Source organism: Varanus komodoensis, unplaced genomic scaffold (assembly GCF_004798865.1).
Source record: "Varanus komodoensis strain SLA01 unplaced genomic scaffold, ASM479886v1 scaffold4, whole genome shotgun sequence".
Lineage (NCBI taxonomy): Eukaryota > Metazoa > Chordata > Lepidosauria > Squamata > Varanidae > Varanus > Varanus komodoensis.
Window position 1 is genome coordinate 52,831,808 of NW_025335941.1, and position 20,592 is coordinate 52,852,399.

Genomic DNA, 20,592 nt, shown 5'->3' on the forward strand with positions numbered 1-20,592 from the left:
TGAGCCTTAGTATTTGGGTTATTGCATTATCTGAATCCAGTCTAATGGTAGACTCTATAGAGGCCTCCTCAACACAGAGATGCAGTAGCAAGGAGGGAAACAGGAGCATAATTATTGAGGACCAATTCTTGTGAACCTGTGTGGCTCAAAGTCACAGCCAGGCACAAGAGAAAGCCCTGAGCTCATGGGATCTATAAGGCTCCCCTTGTTGTTGTTGTTAGTTGCGAAGTCGTGTCCAACCCATCGCAACCCCATGGACAATATTCCTCCAGGCCTTCCTGTCCTCCACCATCCCCCAGAGTCCACCTAAGCTCACACCGACTGCTTCAGTGACTCCATCTAGCCACCTCATCCTCTGCCGTCCCCTTCTTCTTTTGCCACCAATTGTTCCCAGCATTAGACTCTTCTCCAGGGAGTCCTTCCTTCTCATTAGGTGGCCAAAGTATTTGACTTTCATCTTCAGGATCTGGCCTTCTAAAGAGCAGTCCGGGTTGATCTCCTCTAGGACTGACCGGTTTGATTGCCTTGCAGTGCAAGGGACTCGCAGGAGTCTCCTCCAGCACCACAGTTCAAAGGCCTCAATTCTTCTCTCAGTCTTCCTTATGGTCCAACTTTCACAGCCATACATTGCAACTGGGAAAACCATAGCCTTGACTATATACACTTTTGTTGGCAGGGTGATGACTCTGCTTTTTAGTATGCTGTCTAGATTTGCCATAGCTTTCATCCCTAGGAACAAGTGTCTTTTAATTTCTTGGCTATAGTTCCTGTGTGCGGTGATCTTGTCACTACCTCTGTTTCTTCCCCATCTATTTGACAGGAAGTGATAGGACTGGATGCCATGATCTTAGTTTTCTTAATGTTGAGTCTCAAGCCAACTTTTGCACTCTCCTCCTTCACCCGCATCAAGAGGCTCTTTAGTTCCTCCTCACTTTCTGCCACTCTAGTGGTATCAACTGCATATCTGAGGTTGTTGATATTTCTCCCAGTAATCTTAATTCCAACTTTTGATTCATCTAGCCCTGCCTTTCTCATGATGGGTTCTGCATATAAGTTAAATAGGCAGGACAACAGTATACAGCCTTGCTGAACTCCTTTCTCAATTTTGAACCAATCTATGGTTCTGTGTCCAGTTCTCACTGTTGCTTCTTGACCTGCATATAGTTTTCTCAAGAGGCAAATAAGATGGTCTGGTACCCCATCTCTTTTAGAACTTGCCACAATTTGTTGTGATCCACACAATCAAAGGCTTTAGCATAGTCAATGAAGCAGAAGTAGATGTTTTTCTGGAAATCCCTAGCTTTCTCCATGATCCAGCGTATGTTGGCAATTTGATCTCTAGTTCCTCTGCCTCTTCGAAATCCTGCCTGTACTTCTGGTAGTTCTCGGTCCCCATACTGCTGGAGCCTAGCTTGTAGGATTTTGAGCATAACTTTGCTAGCATGTGAAATGAGTGCAATGGTGTGGTAGTTTGAACATTCTTTGGCATTGCTCTTCTTTGGAATTGGAATGTAAACTGACCTTTTCCAGTCCTGTGACCACCGGTGAGTTTTCCAAATTTGCTGGCATATTGAGTGTAGCACTTTTACTGCATTGTCTTTTAAGATTTTGAATAGCTCAGCTGGAATACTGTCACCTCCATTAACATTGTTGTTGCTCAGTCTTCCTAAGGCCCATTTGACTTGGCATTCCAGGATGTCTGGCTCGAGGTCAGTGACCACCCCATCATGGTTATCAGGGACATTAAGCTCTTTCTTGTATAGTTCTTTTGTGTAATCTTGCCACCTCTTCTTAATCTCTTCTGCCTCTGTTAGGTCCCTGCCATTTTGGTCCCTGCCATGCAAAGTTGGTCCCAACTTTGCATGAAACATTCCCTTCATATCTCCAGAATTTTCCTGAAGAGAACTCTGGTCCTCCCTATTCTATTGTTTTCTTCTATTTCTTTGCACTGTTCATTTAAGAAGGCATTCTTATCTCTTCTAGCTATTCTCTGGAATTCTACATTCAATTGGGCGTATCTTTCTCTTTCTCCCTTGCCTTTCGCTTCCCTTCTTTCCTCAGCTATTTGTAAAGCTTCCTCAGACAGCCATTTTGCTTTCTTGCATCTCTTTTTCTTTGGGATGGTTTTAGTTGCTGCCTCTTGTACAGTGTTGCGAACCTCCGTCCATAGTTCTTCAGGCACTCTGTCTATCAGATCTAATTCCTTCTCGTACCACCACAGAAAAAGTCTGCACACTCTGTGAACTGGCACACATACAGTGCAGCAGCCATGAATCTGCTATGGAAACGTGCACCACCCATTTTAGACACATTCCATCTTCCTCCCCAGTTAATCTCCAAAGGAAGCTTGTTTTTCTGCTTGATAAGAGAAGCCAGATGTGTGCAGTGCTGATTAGCCAGTAAATCTGTCAATCATTAAATCCCTCCTCCGAGCAAGACTGTGTTCAGTGCTGACTGGCTGGTCCTCACATCAGTCATCAGGTTGCCTGCTGCATTCTCGGAGTATAAAATAAACCTTGCTAGTATGGACCACCAAAGAGTTTCTGGCATCCACCTCTACTCGTTCTTCCAAAGCACACTTATTCCACAGCATGTACCAAGACAACCACTGGTGGTAAGTGTTGGACTGAGACTCTGAAGATCCATCTCCTAATCTGAACTTGGTCATGAAGCTCGCTGGATGACTTGGGCCCAGTCATGGGTTCTTAGTCTAAGCTGCCTTAAAGGACTGTTGTGAGGATCAAATGGAGAGAAGGACTGTGTACCCTTCCTTGGTTCCTTGGGTTCTCGCAAGAGGAAAAAAGGATGTAAATATAATGATACACAAACATAAATTGGGGTATCCAAGCAGAGACCAGGTAGCCATCTGCCAATGATGCTTCAAACTGGATTCATGCCTGGAGCTGAGGGTTGCCCTAAATGGCCCTTTCCAGCTTTTGACTCTAATTGGATACAGTTACTTTTAACTCAAGGTGATGTCCCTGCACATTCTTTGGACTGTCACTCCCATCATCCACACCATTGGTTATTCTGGCTAGAACTGATGGAGATTGCATCCCAAGAGTTGCCCACATCTGGGATTTGGATGTTAAGTACCTGAAAGAGGGGAGCCAACGCTAGCCTAGCATATTTGAAGCATAGGACAGAGAGTGTTTTTTAGAAAAGAGAGTGTCATTTCTCAGCTGCAAAGGGTTACAAAATCAGGCTTTTGAGTTGACTTGTATTGTGACACTTTCTACCACTGCACATGCTTTCTGTTGATGCATGACAAACTGTGAGTCAGTCCGCAGCTGGTTATATGAAACAGAAAAATCCAAAGCGTCTCAAAAGTCAGAATTTGTGCGACAGCAGAGAGTGAGCCTTCCCTGCTCCCTAAAACAAGAAGGCCAAGACAGAAGATGAAGAGCCTTCCCCTTCTGTTACTCTCCATTGCACTTTCTTATGCACTTCCCATCTTTCCAGGGGAAAGAAGTGAAGAACAAAACAATCAGCTTGCACAGGTAACAAGGGGTCAGCCTCTGTTTGCATGTCTTTCAGATCCCTGATTTATCTAAGGATCTGTTTGGTAGCTGTTTAGGGGGAAGGGGCAAGGATTTGTGGGATGGGCATGAACAGGAATGGATTGGGCAAGAGAATGAGTTTCGTAAGTGTTGGCTTTGTGCTCCATGCCTCGCAACCTCAGGCCCCTTTTTTGTGAGATGGGAAAATAATAATACTGACTAACCTTGTAAAGTTGTTGTAATGAGGACCACTAGATGATGCACCTGAAGTGCTACACCTGAATGCTTGAAAGCTCTATTCATGTTAAGAATTGGTATGACTTCTTTTATAGAGAAAACATCAAACATGCCCTTTTCTTGCTTCGAGAGGGCCAGAGGGAATGTAGCACCATGACTGGTGCAGACGGATTCAAATCTCACATCAGGCTCATGAACTGCAGCCACTGTGGGCATGTGGCCACGAGTCTTGTGACAGAGATGCTTCCGGTATAATCCGAAGCATGTTTAGATGGAGAAACAGCCCTGCCGTTTCCCAGCACTCCTCAGCCAGTCAAGGTGACTGAAGGATGCTCCTAGCTGTAGAACTTCTTCCTTTTTATAAGAGGACAACCTTAGATACCTGTCTCTAGTGCAGTTAAAATGGAAGAGACAGCTCTGCTTTCCTCTTTCCCTTCTTTTCTCTGTACTTCTTGCTTAGAGGAAAGCTGGTTTGGATTCAGCAAGAATCTGAATACAGAGGGAGGGGCAGAGTGAAATGCTTACCTTTTCTTTTGCTTATACCCCTGTTGTACCTGGATTAAATGTGTGTATTCCTGAAAAAACATAACTGTTTTTAAAAAATGTAATTTGTGGCCTCCACACCAGTATAAATATGTGATCCTTCCTTCCCTGAGACTTTGGAGAGAGGGCAAGTTAAAGATGGAACTATGCACAATAAATACTGTGCATCACAGCCCTGTATTTCAGCCCATACAGATCAGCATAGGTGACTCGGAATTCTATATAGGTGACTCGGAATTCTATATAGGTGACTCGGAATTCTATGCAGGTGAATAAGTGTCTTTGGAGAGGAGGGAAAGGGCTGCCAAACCCACCCACTCACCTACACAGATTTCCTAGTTGCCTCTGGGGTACAAGTGAACACAAGAGTGATCTAAGCCATTCACAGGGCAGTCCCATCCGGCACCTCAGTTCCAGCCTTGGAAACTTGCTCTGAGGTTAGAGCTGGGACTCCGAGCTTGGAAAGTTCACACCCCTGCCCCATAGTTGGTGTGGGATGACCCATGGCGGCTGCTTTTCCAAAGTCCCAAATGAGATCTCAGAGAAGGGGGTTTGTAGGCAATCCAGAGGAACGGGGATGCGGGGGGAGAAAACAGGTGCCACCACAATAAAAGATGTCCTGGGGGTACCTCAGCCTCCTTCCCTCCTGCTCCAAGGTGTGACGCACTAGACAGCTGGAATTTTGCAGAGTGGGAGGGAAACAGGGAGCACAGCAGGAGCTGTAAGAGATTTTTCAGCCTCCATATGAACAGGATTGTGCTCTTATTTGGTAGCCTCCTCTTATCCCCAAGCAGCACAGAAGAAACTATTAAAATAAATGCAGTCTAGTAAATTCTGTGGGTTTATTTACAGAGTAAGGAAAAGAAAGATTCCCAAAATAGCCATGAAAATGCATTTTAAAAAGACAGACAAAACCAATGGCACTGAAGACTTGCTAACCAGCAGATAGGGAAGATTTATTGCATATGTGCTTATTTCTAAGAAACAGTGGTTCATTTCCTGGAAAATACTGGACTTTTCATGCCAATGCAGGACCTACTGAGATTTTTTTAAAGTTACAGCTAAAATCCCTCCAAATCCTGTAATATTCTTTTTAATTCTGTTAGAAATACCTAGATCAGTTTTATGTACAAGAAAATGAGCCAGGGCAACGAGGCTGGAAAAGCAGGACTTCTTTTGTGGACAAAATCCAGCAAATGCAAGAATTCTTTGGGCTCAATGTCACTGGAAAAATAGATGCCAACACTTTGGAAATTATGCAGCAGCCCAGATGTGGGGTGCCTGATGTTGGACAGTATGTCTTGGCTCTTCCTGGATGGAAGAAAACCAGGCTTACATACAGGTAAGTAATAAATTTTTACAATAAATAATTGTTACAGTGAATTGGTACAATAAACAAGCAAAGCTGCTGTTCTCCAGATATTTTGGACTTTGACTTCTATCTGTCCCAGCTAGCATGGCCAATGGTCAGAAATATGAGGAGCTGTTATCCAAAACATCTGGAAGACACCAGGTTGAAGAAGGCTGCTGTATTCCTATGTGTGTTGATGTGGACTTAAACTCCACTGACCTCAGTGGCTCTTTCTTCCAGGTAAACATTCCTAGGATTTGGTCCTTTGAAAGAGAGAGCACCTCACCCATTATAAATAAAATAGGTTGATACAGAAGCTGTCCAGAAGCTGAAATTTTAATGGCCAATATTAGAAATGACTTCATGATAACATGAGACCACTTGAGAGCAACAGAAGATGTGTCTTTTGTGCAGTCTCAGTTTCTGGTTTATATTATATGTCTGCCATAGAAAGAAAACTTTGAATTCTTTGGAAATGTCCATTTTCAGGGGTTCCCAAGTGGGGCAGTTCTATTTTTGGGAATAGCCTCTTTGGGTTGACAGGCAGGGTTTCCAAAAAGGGTGACAACCATACTAAGAGTCTGGCCTGTCTGGTTACCAAACAGTATGCTCTTGAATCTAAGCTGTTTGGATGGTTAGATCAAAACAACTGGACAGTCTCCTGCACTTCTAAGAGTTAGGTAGATGCACAAATCTCTGCAGGTGTAGCTTGTCATGCAATCTAACTATCCATGCATTTGTGAATGGATTCAGGTAATTCGAAATAAAGCTTCAATAATTATGCACATTTACTGGAAGTAAATCTGGTTAGGCTTGCTTCAGGAGAAATATGCACAGGAAGAGGTGATTAATCCCAGAAATTCTTCAAAATATCAGGGATTAGGAAATAGCATGCTGGAACATATTATAAAACAAATAAAATGGAACAAATTAAGAGAAGGGAACAGCCAGTGAGGAAATCAATTGAAATTCACCACATTTGATTAAACAAATAAACTGTTACATAAATTGTCTTCATCATCTGGAACTGGTCAAAAGAGAGATCCGCCTGAATGAAAAGCAATGTGGCATTTTATTCCAGCTGGCCTTCGGATCTCTGTTTTCAATAACATTTTCATTTCTGAATGTATTTATTAATGGCAGTTCTAATCTGCCCAGTAACTAATGCTGTCTGGGTCAATCACAAAACAAAACAAAAATGCACATCATTAGTTGTCATGGAGAAAAGAATGAACTTTCCTGGATTTTATCTTCTAGGATTGTGAATTACACACCTGATATGAAACGAGCTGATGTGGAGACAGCCATCCGAAAGGCCTTTGAGGTTTGGAGTATGGTGACTCCTTTAACTTTCAGCAGGGTTCATAAGGGGAGAGCCGACATAATGATTGAATTTGCAACCCGAGGTAGTATATTTGCATTACCACAGTCTTAAGATTCATGGAGCTCCATGCATTGCTGCAGGAGTGCAGAACCTCAGCGTCCAGTCCAGCCCTCTAGTTGTCCCCACATAGCTACCCCCTCTTCCCCTGGACACTCTTCATTTGTCCCCATTGCTTGGTGATTTCCTGTTTTTTTCCACAGTTTTCTCTAAGGATGAAGTGCTGAATTAAAGGCAGTAAGAGCTCTGCAATACAATATGCTGGTATTTGGGCCCTGTGCCTTTTGGCTGTGCCCCCAGTTCCACTGGACTGCATGCCAAAGCATTTCTCTAACTAGAATTCAACCCTCGCCCTGGAAGAGGTTCTGCACCCCTGCAGCACTACAATGGGATGAATAACTGAGCTTCCCTGTGTCGCTACTTAGTGCATCCGTCCTGCCCTCGGCAATTTGATGGGCCTCTGGGAGTCCTTGGACACGCTTTCCCCCCAGGCCATCCCTTCCGCGGAAATGTCCACTTCGATGAGGATGAAAACTGGATTACCAATTCAGCTGGTAAGCACATGTGTTTGCAAAATGTGGGCCTGCAAGGACTCGGCCCTTGCTGTCCTTGGATTTTCAGGTGGCGGTTGTGGAAAGGAGTTCATTTGCACAATGACAGTCGGTGCACCAGCTGCAACCCAGTTGGGCCACAGTTATCCATGTGCTGGTGACTTCATGTCCAGACCACTGACATGGGTGCTGTGAGAAGTGCCTCAGAGCATCAGAAGCACAAAATGTGGCAGTGGGGTGTTCACCACCGCATGCTCTCAGGACCTCATTATCCACCTACCCTGGTTGCCAGTCACCTCTCAGCTGCAATTCAAGGTGTTGCTTTTATGCTCTAAAGTTAGGACCTGGCTATCCAAGAGACTGCGTGGCTCACTAGGAAATGGCCTGAATCTCACAAACTGCAGAAGAGGTTCATTTCCAGGCATGTGTGAAATGAACTCATGTGTTACTAGCCAAAAAAGCATGGCATCTCCTCCCTCAGTCATTACAACCGGCTCCCACTCTCTTCACCTTGAGAAAGCCATGCAAAAGGCATCTTCTCATCTTATCTGTTTGAAATCTAGAGTCTCATGTTTAGCATTTTTACTGTTCGAATATTCTTTGTGCTACGGTTTTCAGGTGTTACGATTGCCCATTGTTGTACACTGCTCTGATAGCTTTTTAGCAGATAAAGTGGTATATTAATAACAATGATGACAATGATAATGATGATGATGTGAATAATCAATCAAACAATAGATAGCAGTGTGCATAGATATGCCAACAAGCAGCAGTACATGGCACGATGCCCACTTTACTAGGATCAGCATAGCCACATTCCTGTTGTTATTATGGCATTGCATTTATTTATTTTATTTATTTATTAAAACATTTTTATGCCGCCCCATTCGCCGAAGCCTCAGGGCGGCTTACAACAATAAATAAAACCACATAAATTAAAATATACATATTAGAATAGTAATAATAATTTAAAATACAATATACCCACCTTTCTTCCTCTTGCAAGGAACCCAAAGCAGGTTATGAGGTTCTCATTCTCTCCATGTTATCCTCACAGCAACAACCCTGTAAAGTAGGTTAGGCCAACAGAAAATGACTGGCCCAAAGTCCCCCAGTGTGTATTATTAGAGCAAAATCCTATGCATGGTTGCACCAAGAAATTCCTAGTTTAGAAAACAAAGAAACCAGCATGGCTGTCTTCAGCATGCTGAAAATTGTAGGACTTGTCTAAACATGCATAGGACTGTACCTTTAATAAAATAACCTGCGCTTTTACAAAAGATCTTGAAAGGCAAACTTTGAGCTTTCCATTAAAAATACAAACAACTGTACAAAGAGGTGTCTCCATAATCTTTACCAATGTCCAGTAGGAAGCCTGTGAAAGGAAAAGAAAGGTATCTCCAACCTCTGCTTGAACCTTCTTTCAGTCATACTTGAAAGCCTCATTATCCACTCTGTCCCTTGCAGAACAGGGAGTAGCTGACAAATACCGCCGAACATGGATGGATGATGGCATCACTCCTGCTCTGAAAAAAGTGCCAGGCCTTCACCCCCATCCAGTCCCTTTCCGCTACAACACTGTTGGTAAGGCAGAAAACCATGATAGCTTCGTGCAAGCGCCATGTTACTTTTACTTTCATTTTTAAGGTGATGACAGTAGCAGAGAAACTGTTTTTGCAAAGCAGGTACAAGAAATCATCTAACTGGGTGTGCTGCCCCGAAAATTTGTGATATACAGCAGCAAATAAACAATTTTTGCACAGAGCAAAACTGATATTGTGGGATTTGGGAGGGGGTGCTAACTTGAATGTGTTAATAATAGTGTATTCCCTTCCCCCTTTTTTGGTGGGGATGAGCAATTCCTTTATTGTTTAGAATGTATCCTTGGATACCAAGTTCCTATAGAGCCACTGTTATGTCATTTGAAGTACCTTTCTGATTCTGTATGTGTGGAATATGTGTGGCAGGAAAGAACACACTTCTGAATAGCTATCAATGCCTAAAAGAGCTGGCTAGCAGGTGCTCTTTTACCACCAAGCCCTGGGAAGTAAAAGGCAGATCCTAAACATCTTTCCTAAACTCCGTGCCTTCCAAATGCATTCATTTGCTTGGCTGGCTGGGGGAAGCCAGGAGTTTGTGAATCTGGTTGAGAGAGGCTGCTCTAAAAGATGCAAGGAAGACCCTTTCTCCCTTTAATATTTGCAAAACTCTGATGTGAAACATACATGGGAGAACGTATGTCCTAATGAACAATCTGTTCTGTCACAGTTCTAACACCCCAGTGTTCGGGTAGGAAGATTGCCGTATTTTTCCGTGTATAAGACTATACTTTTTCTTTAAAATACTTACCAAAAAATGGAGGGGCGTCTTATACATGGGGGGCCAAGAGGAGAACTGCAGGTGCGCTCAGTGGGAGGGGGGAATGGGATGGGCACGCTTGGGGGGGGGGCGTCTGGCGCAGGCGCATGGGGAGGTGGTGAGGCGGCGTGCATGAGCAGGCAGCAGCAGCTTGCTCACTCGGAGATGGTAAGAAAAGTGGGGGGTGTCCTATACATGGGGGCATCTTATAGATGGAAAAATACAGTACTTTGGGCCTCTCTGCTGACCCCCACTGGCAGAGAGGAGAACTGCCAGCAGGGGGCTCTGCCGCACTGGCAGTCTCTGTTATCCATGGGTGGGCAGAAAGCCACCTGCAAGTTTCCTTGCCAGTGGCAGCAGGTGGAAGTCCTGAAATAGGATGTTCCAAGGGAGGGGGCAGCGAGGATCCAGCTTTGGAGCCACTGGAGGTGCACCCTCAAAGGACAATGGTGGAGCATTTCTATGCACAGTGCCAGAGAGTTAGCCCCATGGACTTCTGTGCATCATAGTTAAAAATAGGGATTTCAGAGAAATTCACAAAGGATTCAAATGAGACAACATCTTCCCAAGTCCACTCCATGGATTCTGCAACGTACTGGCTTTCTGGGGTCACATGGAGTCTGTGAGGCCTGTGGAAAGATTTTCTATTTTGCTGCTAATTTATCTGCCAAAATTACAAAACATTACAAAAATGCCAAAATGTACAAATCCTTCCCCAGACAAAAGCATGAAAGCACGTTGGAGATATTTGCATATTTTGGCCAATTTGCACAAAGAATGAGTCCTCAAAACACGGATTGCAGGCTGCCTGAAATGTGGGTAGACCAGCTTTTGCTCCTTTCATACATTCCTAGTTCTTAGTACATGCTAAAGTCCATCTGTAATGTACCTTTGTACATGTATGTATTTATTTAGAATTTGACTTGAGGCTGGTTGCTGCTCATGAAATTGGCCACGCACTTGGTCTTGCGCATTCCAATGACCCAAGAGCACTGATGTTCCCCAATTACAAACCTCTGGAGGACCCCACTGCTTTCCCACTCTCCCGCGATGATATTGATGGCATCCAGGCTATTTACGGTAAGACCAAGAAGCCACCCAAAAAGAATGGCAACAAGCTAATAATCAAGAACAAGGAATAAGGGGTCAATTATGAAGCCAAAACCAGCATCTGTATCAGTATTAAAACATCCCTCTCTTAATAGCTGTAGTACTAATTAGTGCTCAGATTGTTCCTGTGCGCAACTCAATGTTGCTGGTCAAACAAGGTCTAGCTAGCCAGAAGTTGGGTACAAAAATGTACTTCCTCCAGTGAGAGGGAAGCTTTTCTGGTAGGGAAAGGATATTTGTGTATTGTTAGGCTTCCAGGCTTAGAAGAGAATCTCTGATTGAACTGTATGGCTTCTGTAGGCAGAGTAGCAACTGTCATTGGGATTTTACTCCATTTATTACATTTCTATCCCATTTCTTCCTCTTCAGGCAAGGAATGCAGGGCCTTGCATAATCATCTTCCTCCACCTCTCCATTTTATCCCCACAACAGAGAGTTTAGACTGGTCAAAAGCCTTCACGTGAGCTTCACGGCCAAGTGGGGCTAGAACCCGGGTTGCCCAATGCCCAATCCATTCCCTAAGTGTTGTGCCACACTTTGCAAAGCAGCAAAACTTGAGCTTACTAAGGTTGCCTGATTTTTGTCTTGAGGCTTCTTCCAGGGCATGTCTCTATAAGGCTGTGATCCTGGTGGGCAGCAGCAGCAGTGCTGATGGTTTCCACATGGAAAATATACATATTTCACGCCCATTTTTCCAACTGTACACATCAATTGTGCACATTTTTAAATGTATACATTTTCTCCCATTGACTAAAGAGGGCTTGTCTACATTTTCAGATGTAGACATTTTTCATTCATGTTTTTGAATGAGCTTTTTGTTCTTCCACTAATTGTATCACAAGCTCGCGTGTGCATGGACTTCACCCTGCAGATTGCAGTCTGCATTTGAATCTAGAAGATACTGCCCAAGTCCACCCCATGGATTCTGCAGAGGACTGGCTTTCCCGGGTCACATGGTGTCTGTGATGCTCATGGAAAGATTTTTTGCCTATTTTACTTATTTTTCTGCAAATACAGCTGTCAAAAGCACAGAAAGTTTTAAAAATCCCAAATATAATTTGGAACTAGTTTCTGTCTCATCCCTAATTATAATATGGGAAAGTTTCATCTTGCATGTGCAGTCGATTCACAAGGCTGCAGCATCTCAGCTGGAAGAAGGGTCTGTTGTAAAGCCATCGTAACAGCACTTGAGCAAACTTTGCTAGTGTTGCACCCCAAGTTCCATTGGACTTGCTAGTACAGCTACCAATCCTGGGCATTTCTGGATAACAGAATAAAGTCCAGGTTCAAATCCCCATGATGAAGTTCCGTGGGTAACCTTGGCCCAGTCATTATCTCTCAGTGTAACTTGATTGTTATGGTGATAAAATAGTGAGCTAGCAAGCAAAAACTATGCATTGCATCTGGAGCTCTTTGGAGGACTTAGGGAACATAAATGTTTTTGCTAACATTATTATAATTAAACATATTTCTTGTATACTTTCATTAGCAAGAGTTTAAAATATTCCTCATAAACTGCTTATCTTAGGACCATCACTCAATCCACCAAATATACCAGAGAAACCAACATTGCCAAAGACTTGTGATCCTAAGTTATCTTTTGATGCCATCACTACGCTGCGAAGAGAAGTCATATTTTTTAAGGGCAGGTAAACACAGTTCCCTTGAAAATGCTCTAGTATCTGTTCAGAGGAGAGGATTGTTCTTCTCCCCTTCCCTATACCAATTTCCTCTTCTCCTTAGGCTGATTGACAGATGGAGTCTGTAAAAATGCTCCTCCTCTTCTTCCTACTTCTCCTCCTTCTCCTTCCTCCTTGCACCATCCAATGCCTGATGTAGCATTAAGTGTGTAAGAGAAAGAGAAAGAGAGAGATAATATTGCAAGAACTGCCAGGAGGCATAATCCAGCCATCCATTCTCAGAACAGTGGGTTTTCCTCTCATTGTAATCGTGTCCTTGGGAACAGTACTGTTCCTCTCCTTGAAGGATTAAATGGCATCCATTCACTTACATGAGACTCCTGCTTCCCACTGGTGACCCTGTCCACTGAGAAGCAACCTTCTATTTCTGTGGCTCTGATCCACATTCTGATTCTTTGTCACATAGCAGAGTGCATGAGTGTGTGTACAACCAATCGATATGTTTTTATATAACTCTATTTTATCATTCAAGTAGGAAGGCTATTGTGCTCCCCCACCCAAACTGAAAAGGAACTCCAACGCAATGAGCTCATGCCAAAATCAGGGCCTGAACCAGAAACTCATATCTTAGTCATTGTCTTGTATAAGATTAGATCACTCTTCTCCAATCTAGTAGTCTCCTGATGCAATGGATTTCTATTCCCATTGTTCCCCGCCAGCTGGAAATGATGGGAGTTGTGGGCTGTCCCATACTAGGCATCTTCAAGCATCTGAGAAGGATGCTTGAACTTGGAGTTCTGCTTTGAGAAGGGGATCAAAATGGTGGCCTCACTGACCCCTCCATTCTACTATTCTTTGGTTTTATGATTCTATTCTATGATTCCATGAGTTGCAATTTCTCATGTATTTATAATTTGTAATTGGAGCCATGATCTATTCATTTCAGGCAGCTCTGGAGAGTGTACCCAGGTCGTTCTGAAGTTGATCTCGAATCTATTTCTACTTTTTGGCCTTTCCTACCATCTGGTATCCAGGCAGCTTATGAAAATATGAACGATCAAGTTTACTTTTTCAAAGGTAAGAAATTGCTGATTTGCACTACTGCACTTCCTCCAAATTTGACTAGGGGTGTGTGAAAACCCAAAAGCTGTTCACAGTTCTACCCCCTGATTTCCAGTGTGTTGGTCCTGCACTGGCACCAACTCATTATTGTGTGAAATGAGCTAGATGCAAACTTCCATCTTTAAGACAGAGAGGGATCTGCACATTTTTAAAATTGCTAATGAAATGTTTACGAATAAGCACAAGGCTCTAGCATGGGATTCGACTGTTTATTCGTAGAAATGTCATTGGAAATGACATTTCTACGTGCAAATCATGCAATGTGCAAATCATGGTCCAGTTTAGAGACAGAAGTTAACAACCTTCCCCAGTGCAGCCCACTTGGAAGTGGGCAGGAAACATCCAGGTTAAATGAGCTAGGGCAAAGGAGAGGGTTGGTTATGTTCTTGGGCACTCATTGGGCACCACCTGAATGATTCTGGGGCCTCACATACCTGGTTCACATACAGTGCTAAGTTTGGTTTGTTGTAATCTGGGAAGCAGGAGCTATAGTGTGGTATTAAGCATATAGTCCTTACTGCAAGTTAGTAGTAAAGTAAGTCAGAATCACAGGCAAACCAAGAGACAAAGTCAAGAAGCAAGCCAGAAATCAGGACCTAGGAGAGATCCAGAGGACAAGGAAGGAGATACAATCAAGAGTAATTAAAATTTGAAGACCCTGTGCTCCAGCAAGTCTCAGCTACAACAGGAAACCCTTCCTATGCTGACCTGCCCTGAAGGATTCAATGGCTAGCCTGGGTGGGTGGAATCAATCCAGGTCTTGAAGTTAAGAAGCTGCCACCACCAGTCAATGGTTTATCACATGAAGCAGCTGCAGAGATGTCCTTCAGCTTCTTAAAAAGACACACATGGTGACTGTGTTCATGACAAGGCAGAGTCAGCTTTCAGATGTCAGCTTTCGCCAGCCTAGTGTCCTCCAGATGATCTGGACTGCAGAATTCCTGACTATTGGCCATACTGGCTGGGGCTAATGCTGGCTGAACATCTGGATGTACAGACCAAGTTTGGAAGGTTGGTTATTGTTAACCATGTGAATTGTCTTGCATAAGAACAGAAACATGCAGCCTATTTTCCCTACTTATTTTCCCCAACCTTGGAGAGGAGCGCTTGCCCATCTCCACTGAGGAACTACTAAGTATGTGCCACAGAGTCCTTGTTTGCTGTGAAGGATTCTGGGGGCATTTTCTAGGGCACTGTCAGGGCTGAGCAGTTTGCAGTGACCTGGAAAGCATCGCTCTGAAAGCAGGGGTGCACAAGCTTTTTGGCCCTAAGGGCCACACATGATGCTGGCTTGCGGCTCAGGTTCCACCTGCACATATGCACACATGTCCCTGCTTTTTATCTCTGCCAGCAATGGCATGGAAAGAATGATCTGCATGAGGAGCTCTGGGGGAAGAAGTACAGATTACTAGCGAATTAAGTGATGCTAGGAGTATGAAGGCAAAGTTTGAGCACCCCGATTCAGAGCCTCCTATGCCAATCTGCTGCCCTTCAGATGTGTTGGACTACTTCTCCCATCATCCCATAGATGAGGATGATAGGATCTATAGTCACACATAGTTGGAAGGCAATGGGTTGGTGAATGATGTTCTGGAGCCTGAGCAGACAAGTTATGACCTTTCAGATGTTTTGGGCTTCAATTTCCAGTATTCCATACTGTCAGTTCTGCTGGATGAAAGCACTGAACTGCACTTGCACTGATTTGTAATGAATAAATATTTTTATGCAGGGATAATTCAATGAAATCATAAACTTTTTGACAGTCTTTTCTCTGTTTGAACAGATAATCACTTCTGGGTCATTAGTGGTTTTCAGATGCAGCCTGGCTACCCCAAAACCATCGACCATTTTGGCTTTCCACGAAACATTAAGAAAATTGATGCTGCTGTTTTTGATAAAAATACTCAAAAAACCTATTTCTTCATTGGTAACCAGTATTGGAGGTAAGGTCTCTGGGAATTCTTATTATTGTCATTATTACATTGCATTCATATTTCACTTTTAGCAAATGAGAAGTTATCACTACTTCTTGTGGAAGTGAATTCCATAGTTTAATTGTGTGCTTTGTGAAAAAGTACAACTGGCCATTGTGGGGAATAGTCTGTAGGTCACCCTGGTAAGCTGCTTCCGGTACATATGGAAAAGTGGAGAAATGGAGCTGGATCTCTCCATGCGCACAGTGAAATCATGGCTTTTGTTTTCTGAGAAGCTTTGAAAGGAGTAGTGTTCACACGCACGCGCACACACACACACACACACACCCCAAAGGAAAAAGTAGAAAAGAGTAATCTTTTAATACACTTAGCAGTTTAGGGCTCATATAGAAACAGAAACAGAGCAAGTCAGAAGGGGTCTCCCAGGCCGTCTAGTCTGACCCCCGGATCCATTCACGGCATGCCCATCACGTACATGTGTAGCCTATCCTTGAACACCCTCACTGATGGGGCCTCAAAACTACCTCTCATGGAAGCCCACTCCATACCCTCGGGGTCCTCACTGTCAGGAAGTGCTTCCTGGCATCCAAATGGAACCTTGGCTCCCTGAGCTTTCCTCCGTTGGAGTGTGTCCTGCCTTCTTCTGCAGGGGAGAACAGGTCTCTACCCATCTCCATGTGATATCCCCTCACATACCTGTATGTCGCCAACATATCTCCTCTGAGTCTTCTCTTCTCCAGGCTGAAGAGACCCAGTTCCCTCAGTCTCGCCTCATACCCCATCCCCTGCAAACCGGCCACCAACCTTGTGGCCCTACGCTGCACTGACTCTAACCTGGCTATATCCTTCCTGTAACAAGGGGCCCAAAACTGAACACAATACTCCAGTTGCGGGCACACCAGAGTCGTACAGAGTGATAGTAATACCTCTTTCGATCTAGAAGCCACACTTCTGGCTATGCTATGCATTAATACATTTTAGTTTTCAAAGCAAATGTCAGTACAATGAGAGAGGCACTACATATTGCTTTTAGCTGCATTGATGTGATGCACTGAGTTGACTTTCACTCATTCAGGATATTGGTATGCTCTCTTTTCATCAAATGCCTGTGGAAGTGTGCAGGCAACACAGATTACAAACTGTAAGAAGCAAAGAAAAGAATTTAGAAATTCAACAATTTTAGAAGGAATTGGACTCAGAAATCAGGCTTGCCATCCCCACTGTGGAAAGGAAATATTTCTAATACTAGACTCAGGGGTCATCCCATGAAACTGATTTGCAGGATTGGTGTGAGATTCAGGACAAATAAGAGGAAGTTCTCCTTCATAATAGTTGATGCCAAATGTTATTAGCTTTATCAATTATGTCTGAAATCTTTGGGACTAGATGTAGATTAGGCAGATTCCCCACCTAATGTGACACAATCAATTTACTTAAATTATATTATTTAGGTATGATGAGAACAGTCGATCTATGGATGAGAACTACCCAAGGAAAATAAGGGATGATTTTCCTGAAATTGGCCAGAAAGTTGATGCTGCTTTTCAGCAAAATGGTAAGGGTAAACCGCTGCAACCAGCAGTGCAGGCCAGGGACCTGGGTCATGGAGCTGAATGGCCAGGGGCCCCCCGTCCGTGTCTCTCATAGCAGTTGGACTGTGACAGGAAAGGTCTCTCTCCCTCGCACCATGCTTGCTGATTCTGATAATTTGGTGGCATCAGAAGCTTAGGGCCGGTGAGACCCGGTCCTCCAAATCCTTCCGCATTCTGGATATTCTGAACTCGCCTTCTCACTGCCTCCCACACAGGCAGGATAACACTGTCAGAGTTTAAATTCACTTTTGCAGAATTGTAGCTTAGCATTATATTTGAACCACAGATCTTAGTTTAAGACTGGTTAGTTTAACAAGCCAGCTTTTAGTGCAAAGATGGTTTCTGAGGAAGCGTCACAGAGTCTGTTTTAAACCAGGATCCCTGGATGAAATGTAAGGCTAACTAAGATTCTGCTAAAGTGGAACTAAACTCAAAGGCCTGCAATGTGCCGGCCCCTTAGTCCATAAACAGGCTGCGCCAGGAAAGACAAGTAGATCACTACCTTCTGGATGCGGTCACCTGTCTCCCACGTTTCTTTGGGAAAAAGTTCTGATGGACATGCGGAAAGATTTTCTCCAAGACTTAGATTTTAATGAATCTAATATTTTTAGATTCATATTTTTGAACTGGTGGAGAAAGAGTGGACAGACATTTTAGGGTGCAACCCAATGGGCTCCTGACATTTTATGGGAGGCCAAAGAATTGTTCTGAGTTGCAATTCTGTCATCCTGGGCTAGAAATCCAAAGGCCAAGTTCCCAATCTGCTCCCCTCACATCTAACACTGAAAGAATGTCACAGGATGCCTCCCAAGCCCCCGATATTGAAGCTTGGAGAAGGCAAGATGGGGCATGCTGGGAAGCGGGAAGGGGAGGAGAAATTATGCCAGTTCCTGGTGGCATCCCAGCCCTTGTCCATTCCCCTCCTTGGCACTTTATCTCGACAACTGAAAGGGGCTGTCTAGATAAACTACAAGGCCCAGTGCAGGCACAGGGCACAGCCGAGATGCTCACTCCATGCAGGGGATGTACGGAAAGCCCTGAGACTGAAGACTCCCACACAGTGAGCACATGGAGGGTGCCCTTAAGCAAACAGCCATGTCCCTGCAGTGCACACCTCTGGGATCTCCATCCAACTCTTCTTCTCTGCTCAAGCGGCAGAGCCACTAAGAGGAGGATGACTGACACATACAAGAGCTGTGTACAGACTCTCCGTTCCCCAACGTGCCCTGGCATGCTTCCTATGCAGCAGTTCCAGGAGACACAGAAACTGGCCCTGTGGCCATCACTCTGCAAAGGTGCTGCATCCACAGAGGCCTGGATTATGCCCTGACTGTGTTGCTGGTCAAACAGATTTCCAAAAGGGCTGGGGAGAAAGTCTACAGCATGTTGACCCTCCTGTTTTGATACCAACCCTCCGTAATATGAATTGGTTCAAATAATGCTCCCTCCTTTATTTCTAGGTTTCTTCTATTTTTTCCATGGGTCCAGGCAGTGGGAGTTCGATCTGAATGCTAAGAGAGTGGTTCGCGTAATGAAGAGCAACAGCTGGTTTAACTGTTAGCTTAGAAAACAAAAAGAAAAGAGAACTATTTGAAGTATATCTCTGTTAACGCACAAAGTGTTATGCAATCTAGAATGTTGAAGCTGCAAAACAAAATTTTTGTTAATGAAGATGATGTTGTTGTTATTCCATTGCATTCCACCACATCATGGGATGATCCTGGGTTCTAGTGTAAAGAGAGGGGGAGAAAATGTCCCCCTGCCACTTTTTCTACATTGTACAGAATTTGGTGCCCCTGGGCCGTGTCTGCCCTCACTTGCCTTTTCTCTCAGTTCCAGGCGTTGTCGCTTTTCCTCGTAAGTGGTGGGGGACCCTTTTCAGCCCAAGAGCCAAAGTGACATCCGGACAAGCACACTGAGGCCAAGTGCCAATGGGATGGAGCCACACCACAGGTGGCTGGGACCACCCTACTGCTGGCACATGCACTAACACAATAGCTCCATTCACTTCCTTAGGGTGAAACCCAGTGGGAATGCCTGTAAGCTGTTGAAACTGGAAGATTACGAGCTTCCTATGCAGGGCAGGAGGAGTGCAAAGACGGCTGGATGGCAATCCAGCAGTGGCAGGGAGGACCAGAGGCACTGCTGTGTAGTTTGTCATCTGGTGGCCCCTGTCTCCTCCCCTCTCCATCCCACGGAAAGCCTCACAACCTGCAGAGAGTGAACAGCTGCTGCAGTGCTGGGGAGCAGTGGGAATCCAGATGCCCAGCTTGCAAGGTCTAAACTTTTTGCTGACCAAGGATCTGGGAATCTGAAGACTACTATATTTATCAGATGCTATCTAGAGGTCCCAGGATGGTCCCATGCTGTCACTGGGCTTTTTGAAGCCTCATTGGCTCCACTGGAGGGAGGAGGGGGATCCTTTATCTCTGCTCTAAGCAGAGGGCAGGGGAGGTAAGGTCAGGGGCTGAGTGGAGACTTCCCACCAGCCATACCTGGCCTGAAGGTCAGATGTCCCCCACTCCTGCTTTTCATCCCAGCCTGGACATTACAGTTCTGTTCACTGGTACTGCCAGTATTTGAGACTTTGTGATGAGCAGGGGAAAATGCAAAGCAACTGAATTCTGATAACTTTAAAAAAGCAACACAAAAACAATATATGAAGCAATTCACATTACACAAGTTTGCACATGCAGTACAGGATACAAACATTACTTAATTTAAACTGTTACAGTAAAAAGGCTGTGAAGATTATAGGAAACTATAACTTGTGGAAGTCTTTGCCTGTGAGCAATAAGGTTTGTATTGGGAAATTAGAGCAGAGAAGAGGGAAAAAAGAGATGGAAAGGGGATGCTGAAAATACAGTTCAGGAAGTACCATACTCCAGAACAGCTTCCCCCAATCTGGTAGCCTCCAGATTCATTTGGATTGCAAGCTCCAGAATCCTCAGCCAGCGTAGTTTTCAGGCCAACACATCTGAAAGCTGCTCTTTTGAGAAAACTGATGTAATTGTTTCATGTGTCTTAAGTAAGGAAGTGTAATTCAGCAGGTTTCAAGTTTGTCAACCTTCTCTGATTTCTACCTCAACACACAGATTGCATATTTTGTGGTGAGGTTTGTCCAAACATCTGAACCTGTTTATCCAACTGTAAGCATTAGTTTGCAAGCTCTTGCATTTTGTTCTGTTATTCAAGCAAATTTTTCAGCCATGTGCCACCTTGGAAAGTACCTTTATTGCTGCATGAATCACATCACAAGCTCAAAAGTCCATC

The 20,592-nt window shown here is 44.2% G+C and overlaps 1 protein-coding gene across 1 annotated transcript; it reads left to right on the forward strand.

The window, feature by feature from the left end:
- The first annotated feature begins 3,309 nt into the window (after nt 1-3,309).
- Nucleotides 3,310-18,990, forward strand: LOC123029464 (matrix metalloproteinase-27-like). The gene is made up of 11 exons (XM_044442496.1): nt 3,310-3,500; nt 5,387-5,622; nt 6,889-7,037; nt 7,438-7,566; nt 9,031-9,147; nt 10,837-11,001; nt 12,560-12,680; nt 13,618-13,748; nt 15,577-15,736; nt 17,179-17,282; nt 18,780-18,990. The coding sequence occupies exons 1-11, from the start codon at nt 3,399-3,401 to the stop codon at nt 18,878-18,880; spliced, it is 1,515 nt and encodes a 504-aa protein (XP_044298431.1). The 5' UTR covers nt 3,310-3,398; the 3' UTR covers nt 18,881-18,990.
- The last annotated feature ends 1,602 nt before the right edge of the window (nt 18,991-20,592 follow it).